Source organism: Choloepus didactylus, chromosome 9, assembly GCF_015220235.1.
Source record: "Choloepus didactylus isolate mChoDid1 chromosome 9, mChoDid1.pri, whole genome shotgun sequence".
Lineage (NCBI taxonomy): Eukaryota > Metazoa > Chordata > Mammalia > Pilosa > Megalonychidae > Choloepus > Choloepus didactylus.
In genome coordinates this window covers 92632328-92648799 of record NC_051315.1, presented here as the reverse complement: position 1 = coordinate 92648799, position 16472 = coordinate 92632328, and the positions used below count along the sequence as shown (strand labels likewise).

The following is a 16472-nucleotide window of genomic DNA, read 5'->3' as shown; positions in this document are numbered from 1 at the left end:
TTTCCCTGATGGCTTTTCATATGCTTTTTGGCCATTGTACATCTCTGGAGGACTTATTCAAGTCTTTTTCCTATTTTCAATTGGGTTGCTTGTCTTTTTGTTGTTGCATTATAGAAGTTCTTTATAAATGCTGGGTATTAAACTCTTATCAGATATATGGTTTCCAAATATTTTCTGCCATTCTGTAGGTTGTCTTTTTCTTTCTTGATCAAGTTCTTTGATGCACAAATTTCAATATGAAGTCCCATTTATCTATTTTTTTCATTTGTTGCTCATGCTTTTGGTGTAAAATCTAAGAAACCACCACCTAACACAACATCCTGAAGATGTTTCCCTATGCTTTCTTCTGTTTTAGTTTTTATATTTAGGTCTTTGATCAATTTGTTAATTCTTGCATATGGCTTGAGGTAGGGGTGCACTTTCTTTTACAGATGGCTAGCCACTTCTCCCAGCACCATTTGTTGAAGAAACTACTTTCCCCGGAGTGGACTTGGCACCTTTGCCAAAGAGCACTTGGCCAAAGGTGTGAGACTATTTCTGAACTCTCAGTTTGATTCCATTGGTTTCTAAGTCTGTCTTTGTGCCAGTACCATGAGTCAGTTACCTTTTAATAATGGCATTAAATTGGTGGATCCTCTGAACTGTTTATATCCTCAACGTCAATATTCAGACTAATCCAGGAAATAGCAATGAGCTTTTTTCACTTCTTCAGCTAACGTTTGCATGCTTACAGTTGAGAAGTACTACTAGATACTAGGCATATGGTATAAAGAGGGAAAAACAGGTTAAGTTGAAGATTGTGCAGGGCAGGAACAAAAGTTAAACTACACTTGCACTTAAAAGTCCCTTCTAGCTGTTATGTGAAAAGATGAGATGGCCAAAAGTGGATGTAAAGATCATTTAATGAAACAATTAAGATGCTGGTGGCCTGAGTAAAGGCGGTGGCACTGAAATTATTTTGGAATTATTTTGGAGTCAGAATGCACAGGAATCCATTAGACGAGAGCTGAAAGATAAGGGACTTCAAGTTTTCTGGAGAGGACAGATGGCATTATTTTATGAAGCAAAACTGGTGTTTTTGGTACATGGCCATGCTTTGAAGTATATGTGAACCATACAAATGTTAAAAGTGGGTCTGGAAAGAGCAATAGATGATGGATGATAGGGAGGGAGGGAACGAAAGAAAGAAATGGTGGTGTGACAGGATGTTAAAGGTGGTGGATCGGGGTATGGGGGGGGGTCAGGGTATGCTGGAGTTCTATGTATGGGTTTGTACTGTTTTTGCAACTGTTCCTGTAAGTTTGAATTTATCTCAAAATAAAATTTCTTATAAAAAAAAAGTGGGTCTGGAGAAAAAAAATTTCTGGAGGCACTGGTCTTTAGAATGTTATTTTAAATACAGACAAAATGGAAAGTCGGACTGCGCACTTAAAAGAACTCCAGACTTAACGATTATTAGCATTCAACAACCGACTGAACAGTCATGGCCACTTCTCTTTACATTAACAGGAAGTCTCATGAAATTTTATTCAATTCCAAGGGTACAGACAAGCAAGTTTCACAGTTAAACACAGAAATAATGCAGCAGTAAAACTACTGGCTTGGATGGCTGTACTTGAGGTTGTTCAGTGCTGAGAGCTATCTGAATTATCAGCTATTTTGTTTTCTCCATTCAACAGTTTGCCATGCTGGGACCCATTACTCCTAACTAAAATGGAAATGAGGTGTATTTACAGAAAACATACTTCATTCTTAAAACCTCAGAGATTGTTAGCATCTTGCTGAACAGAGGCTTCAGTCTATAAATGGGCCCTTTATTTCCTAAATAGGGTTAAAGTTAATTTTTAAGCACAGCTTTTAGGATTTCAGCTTAAAAAACGACAAGCTATTACTTTGCCCTTAGCATATTAGCATGAATTAGCTCCTAGCTTGGTTTGCTTGATATTTCGAAATGGTTACACTGCCTAGAAATCCACTGAAACAGAACAGTCCAATTATACTTGATAACTTTGTAGCACCCATATCCATCATACATTTAATGCACAAATTCTAGAAGCTGCACTGGCACAACCATAAACATTCTAATCCTATCATTAAGATACTGATCCCTCATTAGATAAAACCTTACCAAGTAAGGGATTCAGATTTTTACCACTGTCTACTCTAGGGTACACTATAGGCACCACAAGCAGTTGACCTTTTAAAATTCTGATTAAGTTACTAAATTGACAGAGGTTGACAGCAGTTGTAAAGTATTCTTACCCTTCTTACCCTTTCAATTTACTAAGAGATGAGACTATATCTTAGAATGAGGACAGGACTATAAGTACACTGGAAAATGAGAATGATTGGCTTTGGCATGGTTGCTAAATGCCCACAGTTGAATGAAAAAAAAAAAAAAAAAAGGGAAAAGTGGACCAGGAAAGGAGCAGAACCTTTCTGAAACACACCAAGCTTCATACAGTTATACGTAAGATGTGTTTAGGTACACATTCACTGTAATTCAAGTTCTTAGGAGCCAATTATAAATTCTTTACTTAGAGGCCACAAGTATTTATTACATCCTCCAGATTCAACTTAAATCAAGCCTACTGAAAAACTTTTTTGCTTCCCTGACAATGATGCTTTAAATCTTTAGGCCTTGGTAGGCTGGTGAATAGAAATACTTAAATCAGAATTCTCATAGAAACAGATATTAGAGGAAAATCACAAGTTGGGCAAAAGTAAATTTTGCTACATAGAAATCACAGAATTCAGTAGTTTAAGTAATAACTTACAGTAAAACCTTGGTATTTATCATTTACCCAAGTCTATTGTGTCTAACAACTTTAATTAAAATACTCACCTAGAGGATTTTTATAGAACAGAAGAAACCTGAATCATCCTACTTACGATATAATAATCAAGAATCTGTTAGGACTTCAAGAGCCAACAGAAAATCACTTGCCTGACTGCCTAAGTTGGGTTAAGATACAAAGGACAACTGCTGACAGACAGACTGGCAGAAAATGTATTTCCTCTATTTTCTATGCATAAGCATAAAAAATGACTCATTAGATCCTTTTCTTCTTAAAAAAAAAAAAGATAAAGTAGGGCAGGCATTCTCAATGAAGGGTGAAAAAAATCTTAGCTTTTTAAATATACACCATAGATACATCTATAGTATACATGACATATTAAAATTTCACATGGGGGAATATTAGGAAAAAAATGTCTAATAAGGCTTCTTTTCTTATAGGGCAGTTGATGAGAAAAAAGTTGAGATCACTCAGAGTAAATCTCTCAGCCACATACATGTATTTCCCCTCATGACCATCATTACACTATGGCAAAATAATGCATAGCATTCTTGGTATCTGGAGTTTTCATAAGAATAGAGTTAAGTCTTTCCAGGACAATACTCTCAGAGTAATTAAGACTAAAACTTATGGCCAGCTCTAAATACGCATTTAGTTATGGTATCTGACATCTAGTTAGAAAAATCAACACACACTTAACCAATCAAAATTAAAAGTTTTATCATCTATATCAAGAATTACATATTTGGGGCCAAAGGTTGGCACTGGTAACAGCATTCCAAAATTACCATTTAAAATTCAAAATGAAAATCTGCAAAGTCTTTTTAAAAGTATTCCCTTTTTTTACATTATATCATCATAGGTAACGTCTATTACTGTAATATTGTACTGAGCAAGCACTACTGTGTCATGAGGGAAAATACTCTGCTCAGAGATTGTAATGTCATATTGGAAGACCACATACTCTTCCTATACATAGTACATAATAAAACAGGGTACACTTTGTATGGCAGTAACATGCAATGATTTGGTTGTAGAAACATGTTAATGCAGTTTCAGCTACATCAGAATTGTGTAGGTGTTTATAGTTTAGGATTCATAAACTGAACAAGAGCAATTATTTAATACACAGTAAAGACCACTAAATGCATAACATACAGTAATATTAGGTATTAACATGGAATTTATAAAACAAATTTAAAAAAAACAGGACTGACCTATAAAACCTAAGTGTAAGGATGGATTTTATTTAAAAAAAAGCCTTTTGAGGACTACAAATTACAAAGTAAAAGCAGATCACTATGTAGAAACTTAGTGAATAACATTTTGCCTGTACACGAAAACTTTATCAAAGTTATTCATTTAACAAATTCACCCCATTTACAATGTTATCAATTATAATGCTTTTTTCATATGGTCACTTTATCTTTATTTCAAATTATATTACACATTATTCCCTCAAGATGAATTTTTAATTTTAAAGACTAAATTCTTGGCTCAAAAGGATGGCACCTTAGAAAGGGGTAATTTCCACTCAGTCTTTGGTGGCATTATTCCAGGCTAGTTTCTTTCACCAATCAGAACCCCTTCAAAATGTTCACTTTTAACATGAAGTCTTTCCATCAAAAATGTGGCCACATTTAATGACTACGTACACAGATGGGTAGCAGCAAGAGAACAAAGATGAAAATTAAAGGCAGCCATTAAAATAAATGGATCAATGATATAGATGCAATGTTTGGCTCATGGCAATTAAAAAACGGCAACTAGGGAATGTTAATAGCCTGATGCTCAAATCATTATGGAATATGTTAGGAGAATGAAGCCAGTCCAGTATGACCAAGTGGGAATGTATCATTATCACTGCACTTCATTCTTCATAACAAATACTCTATGTCACTAAGAAATGTGAGTTATACTTCATCTCACTTAGAACAGTTTTTACTGGGTTTAGTACTTCAGTCATTTCCTTTACTTGCATTCCTTTTTGAATCCTTTCCTATCAATCCTATTAAGTCTATTATGAGCATAAATACTTTGAATGACAAGACATTTCTTTAAGGTATATTTGAAAATGGCTGTCTGAATAGAAGCACCATGTTTTGAATGGAGCTATATCAACTGAATGCAAAAGTTTCTCTGGTAAAAAGCTCAACTTTCTTCCTCCCATCATCTCTGCTATATATGATTTCTCAAAGACCTCACTTTCAAGTTTATTCTTCCTGGTTTCACTAAGAATGAAAACCAGAGAGCAAACAACTGAGCTTAAAATGCAAGAAAATATGTTAACACGCAGCAATGGTCTGAATACTCAAGATTCAAGTGAATGAATTCAATTATTATGTATGAGATTTTCATTGATGATAGGGCTCTGGGCATAAAATATGCCACTTCTTCATTTCATATCAAATTATCACACAATTGCTTTTTGAGACTTTGGATACTTTTACAGTTTAATTTGCAAACAGAATTTTTATAACAAATTGTTTTTAACCAAATCATATCTTGAAAACTGTTTATATAGAAAACCCAGGGAATAAAGTAAACTGTTCACTGTGGAAGGCCTTAAATTACATTATTACAGTAGAAAATACAGGAGGTAGAAGATAACTGAAAAGATAAATGCAACATCAGATTCAAATCTATAGCTCCTGTAGCTACTTAAAACATGGTTGTAGAAACTAAACCCAACATTTTCAGTAACCACAGAAACAGTTAAAATAAAATTTGCCATGAAAGCCCTTATATCATGCTTGATATAGGGAGGTAGGAAGATGTAAGAACCAGGACACATGAGACATGACACTTTATCTACAACTCCTGTTTGCTTTACTGAGGGTGTAGTTTCAAAATTCAGTCACCTTCTTCAGCTTCAGACTCAGATTCTAGAAAAGGGGAAAAATGTAGTCAAGTATTATATAATATCAGAAAGAAAAAGTTTCCATTTATAACTTTGAAGCTTTTTATTATAATTAATAAAATGAAAATATCCTACTTATAGAAAGGAGATATTCAAAAGTATTCATTTACAAATGTAACAGCTCATAAATATATTTAATATTCTCAAAAATTTCAATTTTTCTCCTAAGAACATTTAGTATTACAGCCAAACCATCAAAATTCAGTAATAATAAACTCAGGTTTTTCATCTGCCTTACAGCAAATGACTACTTGTAGGTCTGTCATGAGTAAAACCTGTGTTCTAGGATCAAATTGGCATTAGAATGAAAGGCAGCATGTATGGACACATACTATGGCCATGTTTCTATTAGTTTCCAGACTTCACCAAACAAACTGAACAAAGAGATTTACCTTCTTCAGCATTTTTGAGCCACTCTACAAACTTTTTCATTTGCTCAAGGAAGACACTTTTCCCTTTTGCAACATGTGCATCTTTATACCACTTCAGAATGGGCTCTTCACTCAGGACTTCAGCTATAAAGGAGAGAGTAATCATTATGTTTAGAACAAAGATGGACTGTATACTTCTCTCAGGCAGAGTTACAACCACCTAAGATGCAAAAGCCTGCCTGGCAAACAAAATCCTATTGAAAACTTAAGTAACAAGAATTATTTTTGTTGCTTACAAGATATATCTGTATTCAAATACTCTGGAAAAATAAAAAAAGATGAAATGGGGGCCCAGTATAAAGAGCCTTTTAGCAACCTGTCGCCTATATATGAACCTACAACTGGGAAAGAAATGTTATTAAACAAGTGAGAGTCCCTCAATTGTAAGCAACTTTGACCCTTAGGGGTATCTGACAATGCCAGTATAACAATGTTTGTTACACTGGGGTGGGGTGAGGATGAGGTGCATGCTACTGGCATCTATCGGGTAGGATGCTGCTAAACACTTCACAAGGCACAAGACAGCCTTCCACGACAAAGTATTATCTGACCCAAAATGTCAATAGTACCAATATTGAGCAATTGTGCATTAAACGGAGATTTCTAGGATTTGCTTCTAACTAATCTAAGTAGGGGGAAGTAAGTGGGGATATCAAAGCAAAAAACCTAGAGCTGATAATCTGGAAGCACAGATACACGAGTTTATTATGCTATTCTTTCTTAAAGTGTGCTGGGGATAGGGGCAGACGCTGTTCTAAGTTTAGAATACAGGCACCAGCAGCATTATCTATGAAACTAGGGGAGAGAAGTAATTCATGCGCCCCACACTATACTCACTGGGGTCAGCCCTGGTCTGATTTAGGTAGAATTAAAAAACCCCAGTGTTATCATCAACCACGGTAAACTAATTATCTGCAATGGGCTCTCTCCCAACCATTGTCAACCAGTTGTCTGAAATATGGTATCAAAGAAAAGGGAACAATAACTGAAATAGGGGGTTTTTACAGAAGCATTTTAAACCGACCTTGAAGGATAAGTGCAAGTCCATGTCGGGCAGTGGATGAAGGAGAAGCGGAGTATGTGAACATTACAGAGAAGTGAAGAGTGTCGTCTGGGGAAGGGAACTGGGGAATTTGATGTGGCCAGAGTATAGGAGAGGACACATCAGGAAGGCTTTGGAGTTTACCTTGTAACCCTATTAAATTGTTAATAGGGTTTCAAGATGTTTTAGTATCACCATATTAAAAAGTGCCCAATTTAATCAGAGACAACTCATTCCTGTGACTGGAATAAAATGTTTCAGAGAGCTCATGTCCAGACAGCTATTCATATGAATTATTTGATTAGTCAAGGGTTTTTGTGAAATGTATTCACAAAATCAAAATTTAATTACCTTTATAAAAAAGCACCACTATTTTCTGGAAGGCTTTCATGAAATGAATGTTGTCATAACAATACTCCTGAATCTTCAGCAACAGAGTCAGCTCAGACTGACCTTGAGTAGTAAAGGCAGCAAGTAGAGGGCTGTATTGCTTTTAAACAGAAGGGAGAAAGGATTCAGTCATTTATTATGATGACCAACTACTACAGAACTCCTAAAATATAGAACATAACTCTCATCTTTTACTATCGCTGTGAGCTATCATGGATAAAGTGGAAATTAAAAACAAAAATAACAAAGCAGAAAATCTACTAAGTATCTAAGTCAAATAAACAATACTGCATGGTGTATTCCAAATAATACATTGTCACAGTACTTTTAAAGGAAAAAAGAATGCTCCTATTTTCCAATACTCCTTTCAAAAAGCAAGTATCTAAACTGTAGATTAAATTATTTTTTTAAATCCATGAATGAAAGAAGGACCAAGTCAGTTCTGAAAGTGTTGTCATCAATAGTTACTGTTATTTGTCTACTTACTGCTTGGTTGTCTCCAATAACCACAAGATATGATAAATCCTCTAAGAAAAGTACAGTGGCAGTTTACTTATCCCCACTAAAAAACAGAATAATTTGGTTTGTCAAGGTATAGTTTTAATACCTTCAAGTGCTTGATGGCTTGCTCTGCTACAAGCTCCTCTTTTTTGTTCCATTCCACAGTGCTCATTACACTTGACCAGACTATTCCAATGACAACTGGTTCTGGTATGTTGTTTTTTTTCATCTCCTCCTTGACATACAAAATGATCTGCAAAAGAACCCAAGGTTAGTAATAAAAGTCAATTTTGATATCTACATACTTCAGATATCAAATTTAGATCTTCTGCAAAAGGCATAAAAATCTTTCCATGCAACAGGCACATGCATACCATGTATGAAAGAACGTTTAGAATTGAAAATCTCTCAATTCACACAAAGGCAAACTGCTAGAAAGAGACTGAAACGGAAAGAGAATAAGGTCTGTCCACTGGCTTGCAGTCTCCAAAATCCCCAAGTATTATGATTTCTGGGTACCAGTTAGGCACCCACTATATGAACAAGACTGTGGCAACACCCTAGCGTAACATTCTATAGCTATAAAAAAACCTCTGATGAAGTATCTTATAGTTTGTCAAATAAGTGAAAATTTTCTTTGCCAGCAACTTAGTTATGTAAAGATGGCTTAAAAAAATATATCTTACATCCTTAAATGGATCCCCACGTGACATCTGTTCTTGAAGTTCTTTCTGGAGCTCTTTTCGAGCTCCTATGGTTTGCTGATTCCGAACATACTCGGAAAGCTCTTTCAAGCCTGCCTCAGTAAAATACTTTGTGAAGTGTTCAACGCTTTGTTTATTGGCAGGAAAAAGTTCCTGAAAGAAGAATTTAATCTGGTTAAATGGTCTTTAAATCAGATTACAAAAAATACTTTCCCTCTTTTCAGATTAAAAATGTGAAGTTTCCCACAGGAATGGAAAGAAAGTTACAAACCATTAGTCTGTTATCCATGCTGACTTTCCGAAGACTTGCAGCTACTGCATTGATATCTTTTTCATTTATCCACGATTTAAAGAGCTTTACAGCAAAAGCTGCTGAAACCCCTGTAGAAGAGTAAGAGCTTAAGAGAAGTGGCTTTCTGGATCTCAACTTACTTCACCCAATTTACCCCTGAACATTACTGTCACTGCTTATCATTTTACTCCAGTTTCTCTATTCCACCATTGCTAGTTGTGTATTCTCAGTCAAGTTATGAAAACTGTTTTCTAATGTGTAAACTGAGGGCAATAGTTCCTATACCTTATAGGCCTGTTTTGAGAACTAAAATAATTAAAGCATGATAAATACTTGCTACTCCTAGTAGTCAAAAAAGTTAGATTTTTAAAAACAATATCCTAACTTCTGTATGTTCATTTTCCATGCTCTTATCTACCTACTCTCAGCCAACTAAAGACCGTAAATCACTAAAAGTTATTACCTTCTTTAACCAAATTCTCATTATAAAGGCTATTGAGGATGGATGCATTAAGTGTCCCGTTAGCCAGAAGAACACCAGTCAACATAGCCAGCTTGTTCCTTTCCGACTCTGAAAAACCTTTTAAGAACAGCAGCAGCTATAAAAGTAAATGGTTAAGAGTTAAAAGAGCGATTGCATTGTATCAAGAAAAGCATAAAACATTCTATATTGTACAAAAGTGTGGGCTCTGGGGTCTAACTGTCCGAACTTGTATCTCAACTGTAATACTCGATAGATGGGTAACTATCTATTAACTTAATAGAGGTTAAGTTACTTAACCTCTTTAATGCCTCAGTTTCCTCATATGTAAAATGTGCCTCAGAATTTTTATGAATATTAAGTGAATTAATATTACTATTAATGTTTCTAGATTTTCTTTTCACATATATATGGAATATCTAATAGATTGGAACCCACATAAGTATGATAAATTTCTTCCATTAATGTTGTTTAGCTCTGAGCCTTCACCATTCAACCTTCTGAATAAAGCCCATTTATCTCACTTTGATTTGTAGCCCTTTGGACAGAGCTAAGAAACAGCGAATTACAAATATATGTATTTGTTGATAAACTATTTCAAAGATAGCCTATCTAAATATCTAAAATTAATCTCCTATCTGTGACAAAAAAGGGATCTTTTAACAATTCCCCCTCTGCCCCCAATGTTTTCTTTTCCACAAAACATGCTGCTTCTCCTACCTTTTTAACTTCATCTTCAAAACCTTTCTCCAAGTATTTGTAGCGCCTGATTAACTTGTTAAAAACCTATGAAGAATATTAAATGAATTAATGTGCAATTTCACGTGTAGAGATGCCGAGTCCCCGAAGAGCTAGGCCAGGGCTTGCCCATATTACTTATAAACTAAAAGTTAATAAGCTTTCTGAACCAACTTGAGAAGAGTTTATCAAATCCCAAATCTCACAATATATCAATACCGCTAACATTTTTATAGCCACTCCTCAATGTATTTTTATTACTATACATTAAAGAGAAGCCTAATTATTGCTTAAATAACAAGTCATTTCCCTATTTGTAGTATACTGACAGAATAAGATCATAAAATAAAGAATAAGGAACTGATTTTCCTTTTTAGCTTGGTATTTTCCTAAAAATGGAATAATTCCAGAGACAAACAGAAAAAGGAGAGCTAATTTTTTTTCTCTTTTGATTTCCTCAACACTTTGAAGCTTCAAATTCATCATATTGCACCAAAAATGGTATCCTTAAAATTTTAGTTCAAAATTAGCCAAGTCAATGCTGAGAAAATATTAAATTCCTTTGACTTTCTACTTGCAACCTCTTAAAAGCAGAATATTCCTTAAAAATTACTTGGATGAATAGTAGCTAACTAAAAATAAGTAAAATTTCACTACCTGAGCAAATGCTTGCATGGTCTCTAGGTCTTCTTGTGCTGCGAACACACAGACATCTGTACGCATCATGTCATCTGCCAGTGTACCACCTGGGGCTAAGGAATATTTTACAAAATATTTGCAGTAAAAATCACTTTTAATTAATAATCACTTATAGCTGATTTTCTGTAAGGATTTTTATCATATAAGCCACTTCAGCACCCAATGAAACTTACTGCATTATCCATTCAGAAGTGCCAATCTGTCAGTTATGTGGAGATGTTCAAATCTGGTTTTGATATATTAACTTTCCACACAGAAAAAAAAATTCTGTCAAGCTTCCAAGAGGCAATGCTCTAAAAAACCCATAAGTTAAAGAGGCTTTATCTTTTAGATAAATTCTTAAGTATTTGTGGACAATGTATGATACTTACTTTAAAATAATATGGGGGAAGGGGTTGAATTCAGTGGGCATACAGATGAAGTAAGACAATATATCGTTAATTGCTGTAGTTGGGTAACAGATAGGAAGCTCACAATACTAGTCTCTGGCATACATTTGAAATTTTTCTAAATAAATGTTTGAAAGAGAATTTTAAAAGTAAGACTCACCCACTGTAAATGTACATGTGCCGAAAGCACTGTATGTCATTAATAACTATTTGTCAATTGGACATATTTCAAAAGTACTGTCTACAAGCAATTAGTAGCAAAGGAATGTTTCTGACCAAAAAAACACAGCCTAATCAATAGCAGTATTATGAACATAAAAATTGAAATACTTCAATCTCACTACAAACTGGTAATACAATCATAGAAATAGTCATTTGATTAGGCATCAGAAAACATGGATTTTAAATTCCTGGTTGGTTGACTGCATGTAAGCCTAAACTTAAGCCACCATTTCTACATGTGTACAAATGGAGTTCTGATTCCATCTCACAGCCTGGCTGTGAGTGTTAATACAATGTTTCTTAAAAGTATTATGAAATACTTTTAAAAGCTATGCATATGAAAGAGCAGTGCCCAGTGCCATCCAACAAAATCATGAGCCACCTCTGTATTTTAAAATCTTCTAGTAGCTGTATGAAATAGTAACAAGTGAAACTAATTTTAATATATTTTAACCCAACATATAAAAATATTATCACTTCAACTTGTAATTAATATTTAAAATACTATCAATAAGATACTTTACATTCATTTTTATATTAAGTCTTGAGGTAGGGGTTTCTCCATCAACTGGGTGTGCTCCAACACAGGTTGGCAAAACCACTCATCAGGGATGTCATAGGGACTTATGTATCAGAGAAAAAAACTCATCTCCAAAGGTTATGATTCTTTAACTGACTTCAAATATGAGGCTAGACAGAGCCAGGCAATCTGCTAACTGACTATGATTGGGAGGGGAAAAAAAAAAAAAATGGAAGAAGCCTCAAGGGATTAAAAAAAAAACAAAACAACATAACTATACCTTGATAGGTTTGTAAAATAGTTTATATTCCGGATTCTCAATTCCATATATCGAACCTTCCTAAATTGTTAGGCCCACAAAACCCACTTACCCAGCATTCCACCAGCCACCAGAATGTCAAAGAGTGTTTCTGCATATCGGCGATAATCAAGTTTTGCTCCAGAAGCATCAAGAAACTTTGCTACTGCTTCCAAATCAGTACCAGTTTCAGTTAAGCCTTGAATAATACAGTCCTGAAACTGAGTAGGGTCAAACCTCTCTTTTTCATCTGGGGAAAACAAAACAAAATAAAACAACAAACACAAAAGCTAAATTACTTGAGACCTGCAATACAACCAAATCAGATAGCAAACATCCTTTGCAAATTTCCCACTCTGAAAGCATAAGACAGGACAGTTTAGTTACAAAAATTGTGGCCTTTTTCAACTACTTTCTCAAACAAGTCTCCTAAGTGACCTAAATCTGATAATGTGTTCCTACTGCCGTGAGTTGGCCTTTGACAATTTCTACCTGGAATGCTTGCCCATTGCCTCATGACTTCTCTGAAATTTCGGTCATGATTCAAACCTCAGGGAAATTTGACTCCTCGGTGAAATTTTGCCCTAACACTACAGTTCTTGGTTCTTTTCTATAAAAGCTCACAGCACTTGCCTCATACTCCATGCCTCCATTTCCCTACTATAAAATGGGGATTAAGAGAACTACTAATCTCATAAAGTTGTTATGAATATTAATAAGCACTCAACATAGTCTCGGGTACATATTCAGCCTTTAGTGAGTTCTTTTCACACACTTGTTACAGCGTAAGGTTTGATTTCTCCATCTAGGTTAGATTATATAAACCTTTTGAGTTGGTGTCTTATTTCTTTACAACCCTGGAACCTAGACCTTGCTCAATCAATGTTTTTTGACTGATTCATCAAAAAACAATTAAGATTAAAGAACTATAAAGTGTGTTCCAGGTGAAGAAGCAAACAAAAAAACCCAACTGATATTTTAATTTTCACCCAGCACTTGGGTAACTCCTATTTGCTCAGGACTCTCCAAATTTTAGCACTGGAAGCCCTGGATCCCAGGCAAATCAGGACGGTTGGTCACCCCACCCAGAACCATAATCACCAACAGCTAGGAAGACAGTAGTAAAAAAGTTACTTATTATTTATACAAAGGTCTTGATACCAGAAAACCACATACTCAGAGGACACAAACTTTCCCCCATTAGCACTGAATTGTCCTGGGTTTACAACTTCTGTTACTCCTCTTAAAGAAACTTACTGGCTAAATTTAAATGTATCTGAACAGATGTGAATCAAATCTCATTTTGGTTTCCTCATCATCACTACCAGGGGAGTATGATCAGAGATTACAAGATTCTTCAATATCAATCTCAAAGTGTCTGCTACCCAGGGTTGAAACAGAAAAACAAAACTCATGACTAGTAGCTGACCCAATTCTCCATTTCCTCAAAACCTGTAAAATAAAGTTAATATACGCTTTGAGCAAATAACACTTCAAAGTGCTTTGGGAGAATATTAGGCCTAATACAAACTATTTTTGAGACCAAATCTTATTTAGCTTTTGGTCACTAGCTCAGTATCTTGCTACAGAATTCAATATTTACTTAAGTACTGACTAATGAAGAAAAATAGTTAATATAATCCTAGTACTTTTCCTACTCAATCTGACACAAATATTTAAGCATTTCAGAAGACATTACAATTACAATGAGAAACCTATTCCATAATTAACTTCCATGAATAAAGTCTGCTTTTTCTTGCACTTCTTCACAAAGTTTGAATGAAATTAGTGATCACTTGGGGGCCCTCCTTTTATAAATTTGCTTGAATGAAATTGTTAGCTAGTGAAAACACAGCTCATGTTTGTTTAAAGGTACTTTATCTCACAGTTTTATTAACTTAGCTCACACTAAAAAGAATGCTCACTAACCTGCTTAGGTATATACTGATACAAACTAAAAGGCTTGGGGAAAGCAGAAATATTAAGGGTGATCTGAAATGGCAGTCAACTAGAAATTCAAATTCCTTTTTGGTATTTTCTCTTGACGTTTTGGTACTAAGCAATTGCCTGCCATAGGAACCAAGATATAAAAAGATCATCTGGAGGTTCAAAGGGAGATAATGAATAAAGCAAGCATTTACCTCTTTTCCTAGTTTTGAAACGCTGGCCTGATAGCGTTGGCTTTTGCTGCTTTTGATTATTCATAAAAGACACCCTAGGAAAACAAAAATAAGGCCTTAAAAACACCAGTGTCATAACATTCATTTTTCAAAACAAAGCATCAAATCTTAGTCTAATCACATATAAATCAAATAGAACACATACTTGCAGCTTGACAATATACCAGGTGCGGGCACAAAATATTACCTTTGCTTAAATTAAATAAAACTTCAAAACGTGAATTTCTTCCTACCTGAAACCCTTTTAAAAAGTGCTGTGACTGCACCTTTAAATGACTCTACAGCGGAGGGGCAACCGCCCATCATAAACCTAATTGCTTAGTTTCTTCCTTTTTCCTAATTAAATTCGCCTACATCTTCCACTACTACTAAGCACCAAAACCAAGATTTTCACTGTAAGAGAGGTATCCAAAACGTGGATGTCAATCTTAAATCTTCAAAGGTTCGTTCTTTCTGAGGGGCCTGGTTATGAGCAGAACCACTTTACCCTGAAGTCACCCAAGTGACGGCAGCGGCCGCTTGCACCACTCCAGCCTGCAAAATTAACTAAGTGTGGGCACAGCCTCCTGTGCCCCATACCCTACAATACAATCCAAGCCGCCTCCGCGAGCACAAGTTTCCCAATCCACAACCTTCCCTTGCCTCTCACTCGGGTGATAAATAACCCGCCCTCATCCAGGGCCTCCCATGGCCACAACGAGGCACCGTAGGGGCAGCTCTTCGCCCGTCTCTACTGACCCCGTCGCCGGCGGTGGTGGCCGCCGCAATGAGCGGACCACAGGCGCCGAGGCGCTTCGCGCCGGGGCCCCCGCCGCCCCGTACATCCGCCCACCCTCCAGCGACAGCAGCGGCGGAGGAGGTGGCTGCAGAGGTGGTGGCGGCTCCTCCGCCCCGCCCGCCCGGAACCCCCCCACGCGTACATCACCAAACAGAGGCCCCAGCGGCTTTGTTACCCAGGCCGGGCAGGGGGACCCGCCTCGGCCACTATCTCCGCCGCCGGCGCCGCGGCGCGCACGCAGGCCCCACATCCGAACAGGGACCACTACCGCCACTCTTCGGGTCCTCGCTGAAGCGGCGGCCCCAGCTCTCGAATCCAGGCCCCGGATCTGGCCCAGCCTCATGCGACGGCCTCCGTTCGGGCCCATCCAAGCTGGGCCACACTGGACCCATCGCCTTCCTCGCCCTCTGCCCGGCGACGAGGGGCCGCGACCTCCGCCCGGTGCGAGCCGGAAGCCGTGCCTCACCGAATTTAAGGCGAAGAGGAAAGAGCCAGAAATCTCCGATGTGGCGGCAACTGCGGCGGCGTCTCTTCTGCGACCGGAACTAACGCGAAGAGGAGGAGGCGGCAGGAGGTGCCACCCCCACCCCGGCCGGTCTCCTATCGCGAGACTCCTCCCTCCTGCTTCCTCTCGGCCCCACCCCGGTTGCGACCTTCACCCTTCGCATATTTCATTCTTTTGGGTTTGGGGTGGGGTAACAGGAAAGGCTGGGAGGGGGGATTTCAAGGCATCTTTAATCCCTTTTGGGTTCCAGGTTTCCCGGCTGTTTATCGTAGACTAGCGTATCTTTCTTCCTTCGCGGCGTCACCCAGCCTCTTAACATATGGAGAGGTTGGAAGAACGAACCCCACCCCTCAGTTTCAAGGCCGTTGGACGCGTCCACTCTCTTCCTTTCTCCACCGCGCCCCCCTCCTCTAGCGCCGGAAGTCGAAGCCTGAGGGCTGGGAGGGCTCGGGTCCAACCTTGACGGAAGCGAGGTTGGTCCCGCCTTTGGGGCACAGGGCACGGCTTTGGGAAAGGAGGCAGCGCCGCACCTCTACTCCGACAGGGGTTGGGAGAGCTTGCTCATGCTGGGGACGAAGCAGGGA

The 16472-nt window shown here is 37.5% G+C and overlaps 1 protein-coding gene across 3 annotated transcripts; it reads right to left on the bottom strand.

Moving 5' to 3' along the window:
- Positions 1–1496: 1496 nt before the first annotated feature.
- BZW1 (basic leucine zipper and W2 domains 1) lies at positions 1497–15961 on the bottom strand. Of its 3 annotated transcripts, none has more exons than XM_037849800.1 (12): positions 15850–15961; positions 14567–14640; positions 12499–12675; positions 10955–11049; positions 10280–10345; positions 9542–9677; positions 9058–9167; positions 8769–8939; positions 8189–8335; positions 7543–7681; positions 6111–6233; positions 1497–5683 (listed from the first exon to the last, which is right to left on the bottom strand). In XM_037849800.1, the coding sequence occupies exons 2-12, from the start codon at positions 14628–14630 to the stop codon at positions 5652–5654; spliced, it is 1260 nt and encodes a 419-aa protein (XP_037705728.1). In that variant the 5' UTR covers positions 14631–14640; positions 15850–15961; the 3' UTR covers positions 1497–5651. The 3 variants fall into 3 exon arrangements, with proteins under 3 accessions (XP_037705728.1, XP_037705729.1, XP_037705730.1); XM_037849801.1 differs by lacking the exon at positions 15850–15961 and adding an exon at positions 15652–15832; XM_037849802.1 differs by lacking the exons at positions 14567–14640; positions 15850–15961 and having other exon boundaries at positions 11044–11049; positions 12499–12576.
- Positions 15962–16472: the final 511 nt, after the last annotated feature.

Bases quoted from the DNA above. Each gene is read 5' to 3' on its own strand.
- BZW1 (XM_037849800.1), bottom strand. From the start codon at position 14,630: ATGAATAATCAAAAGCAGCAAAAGCCAACGCTATCAGGCCAGCGTTTC. The intron at 8,336-8,768 runs GTAAGATATATT...GTTCTTTTGCAG, and splicing joins GTGGGGATCCATTTAAGGAT to ATCATTTTGTATGTCAAGGA. The intron at 7,682-8,188 runs GTATTAAAACTA...TCTGTTTAAAAG, and splicing joins AAGCCATCAAGCACTTGAAG to CAATACAGCCCTCTACTTGC.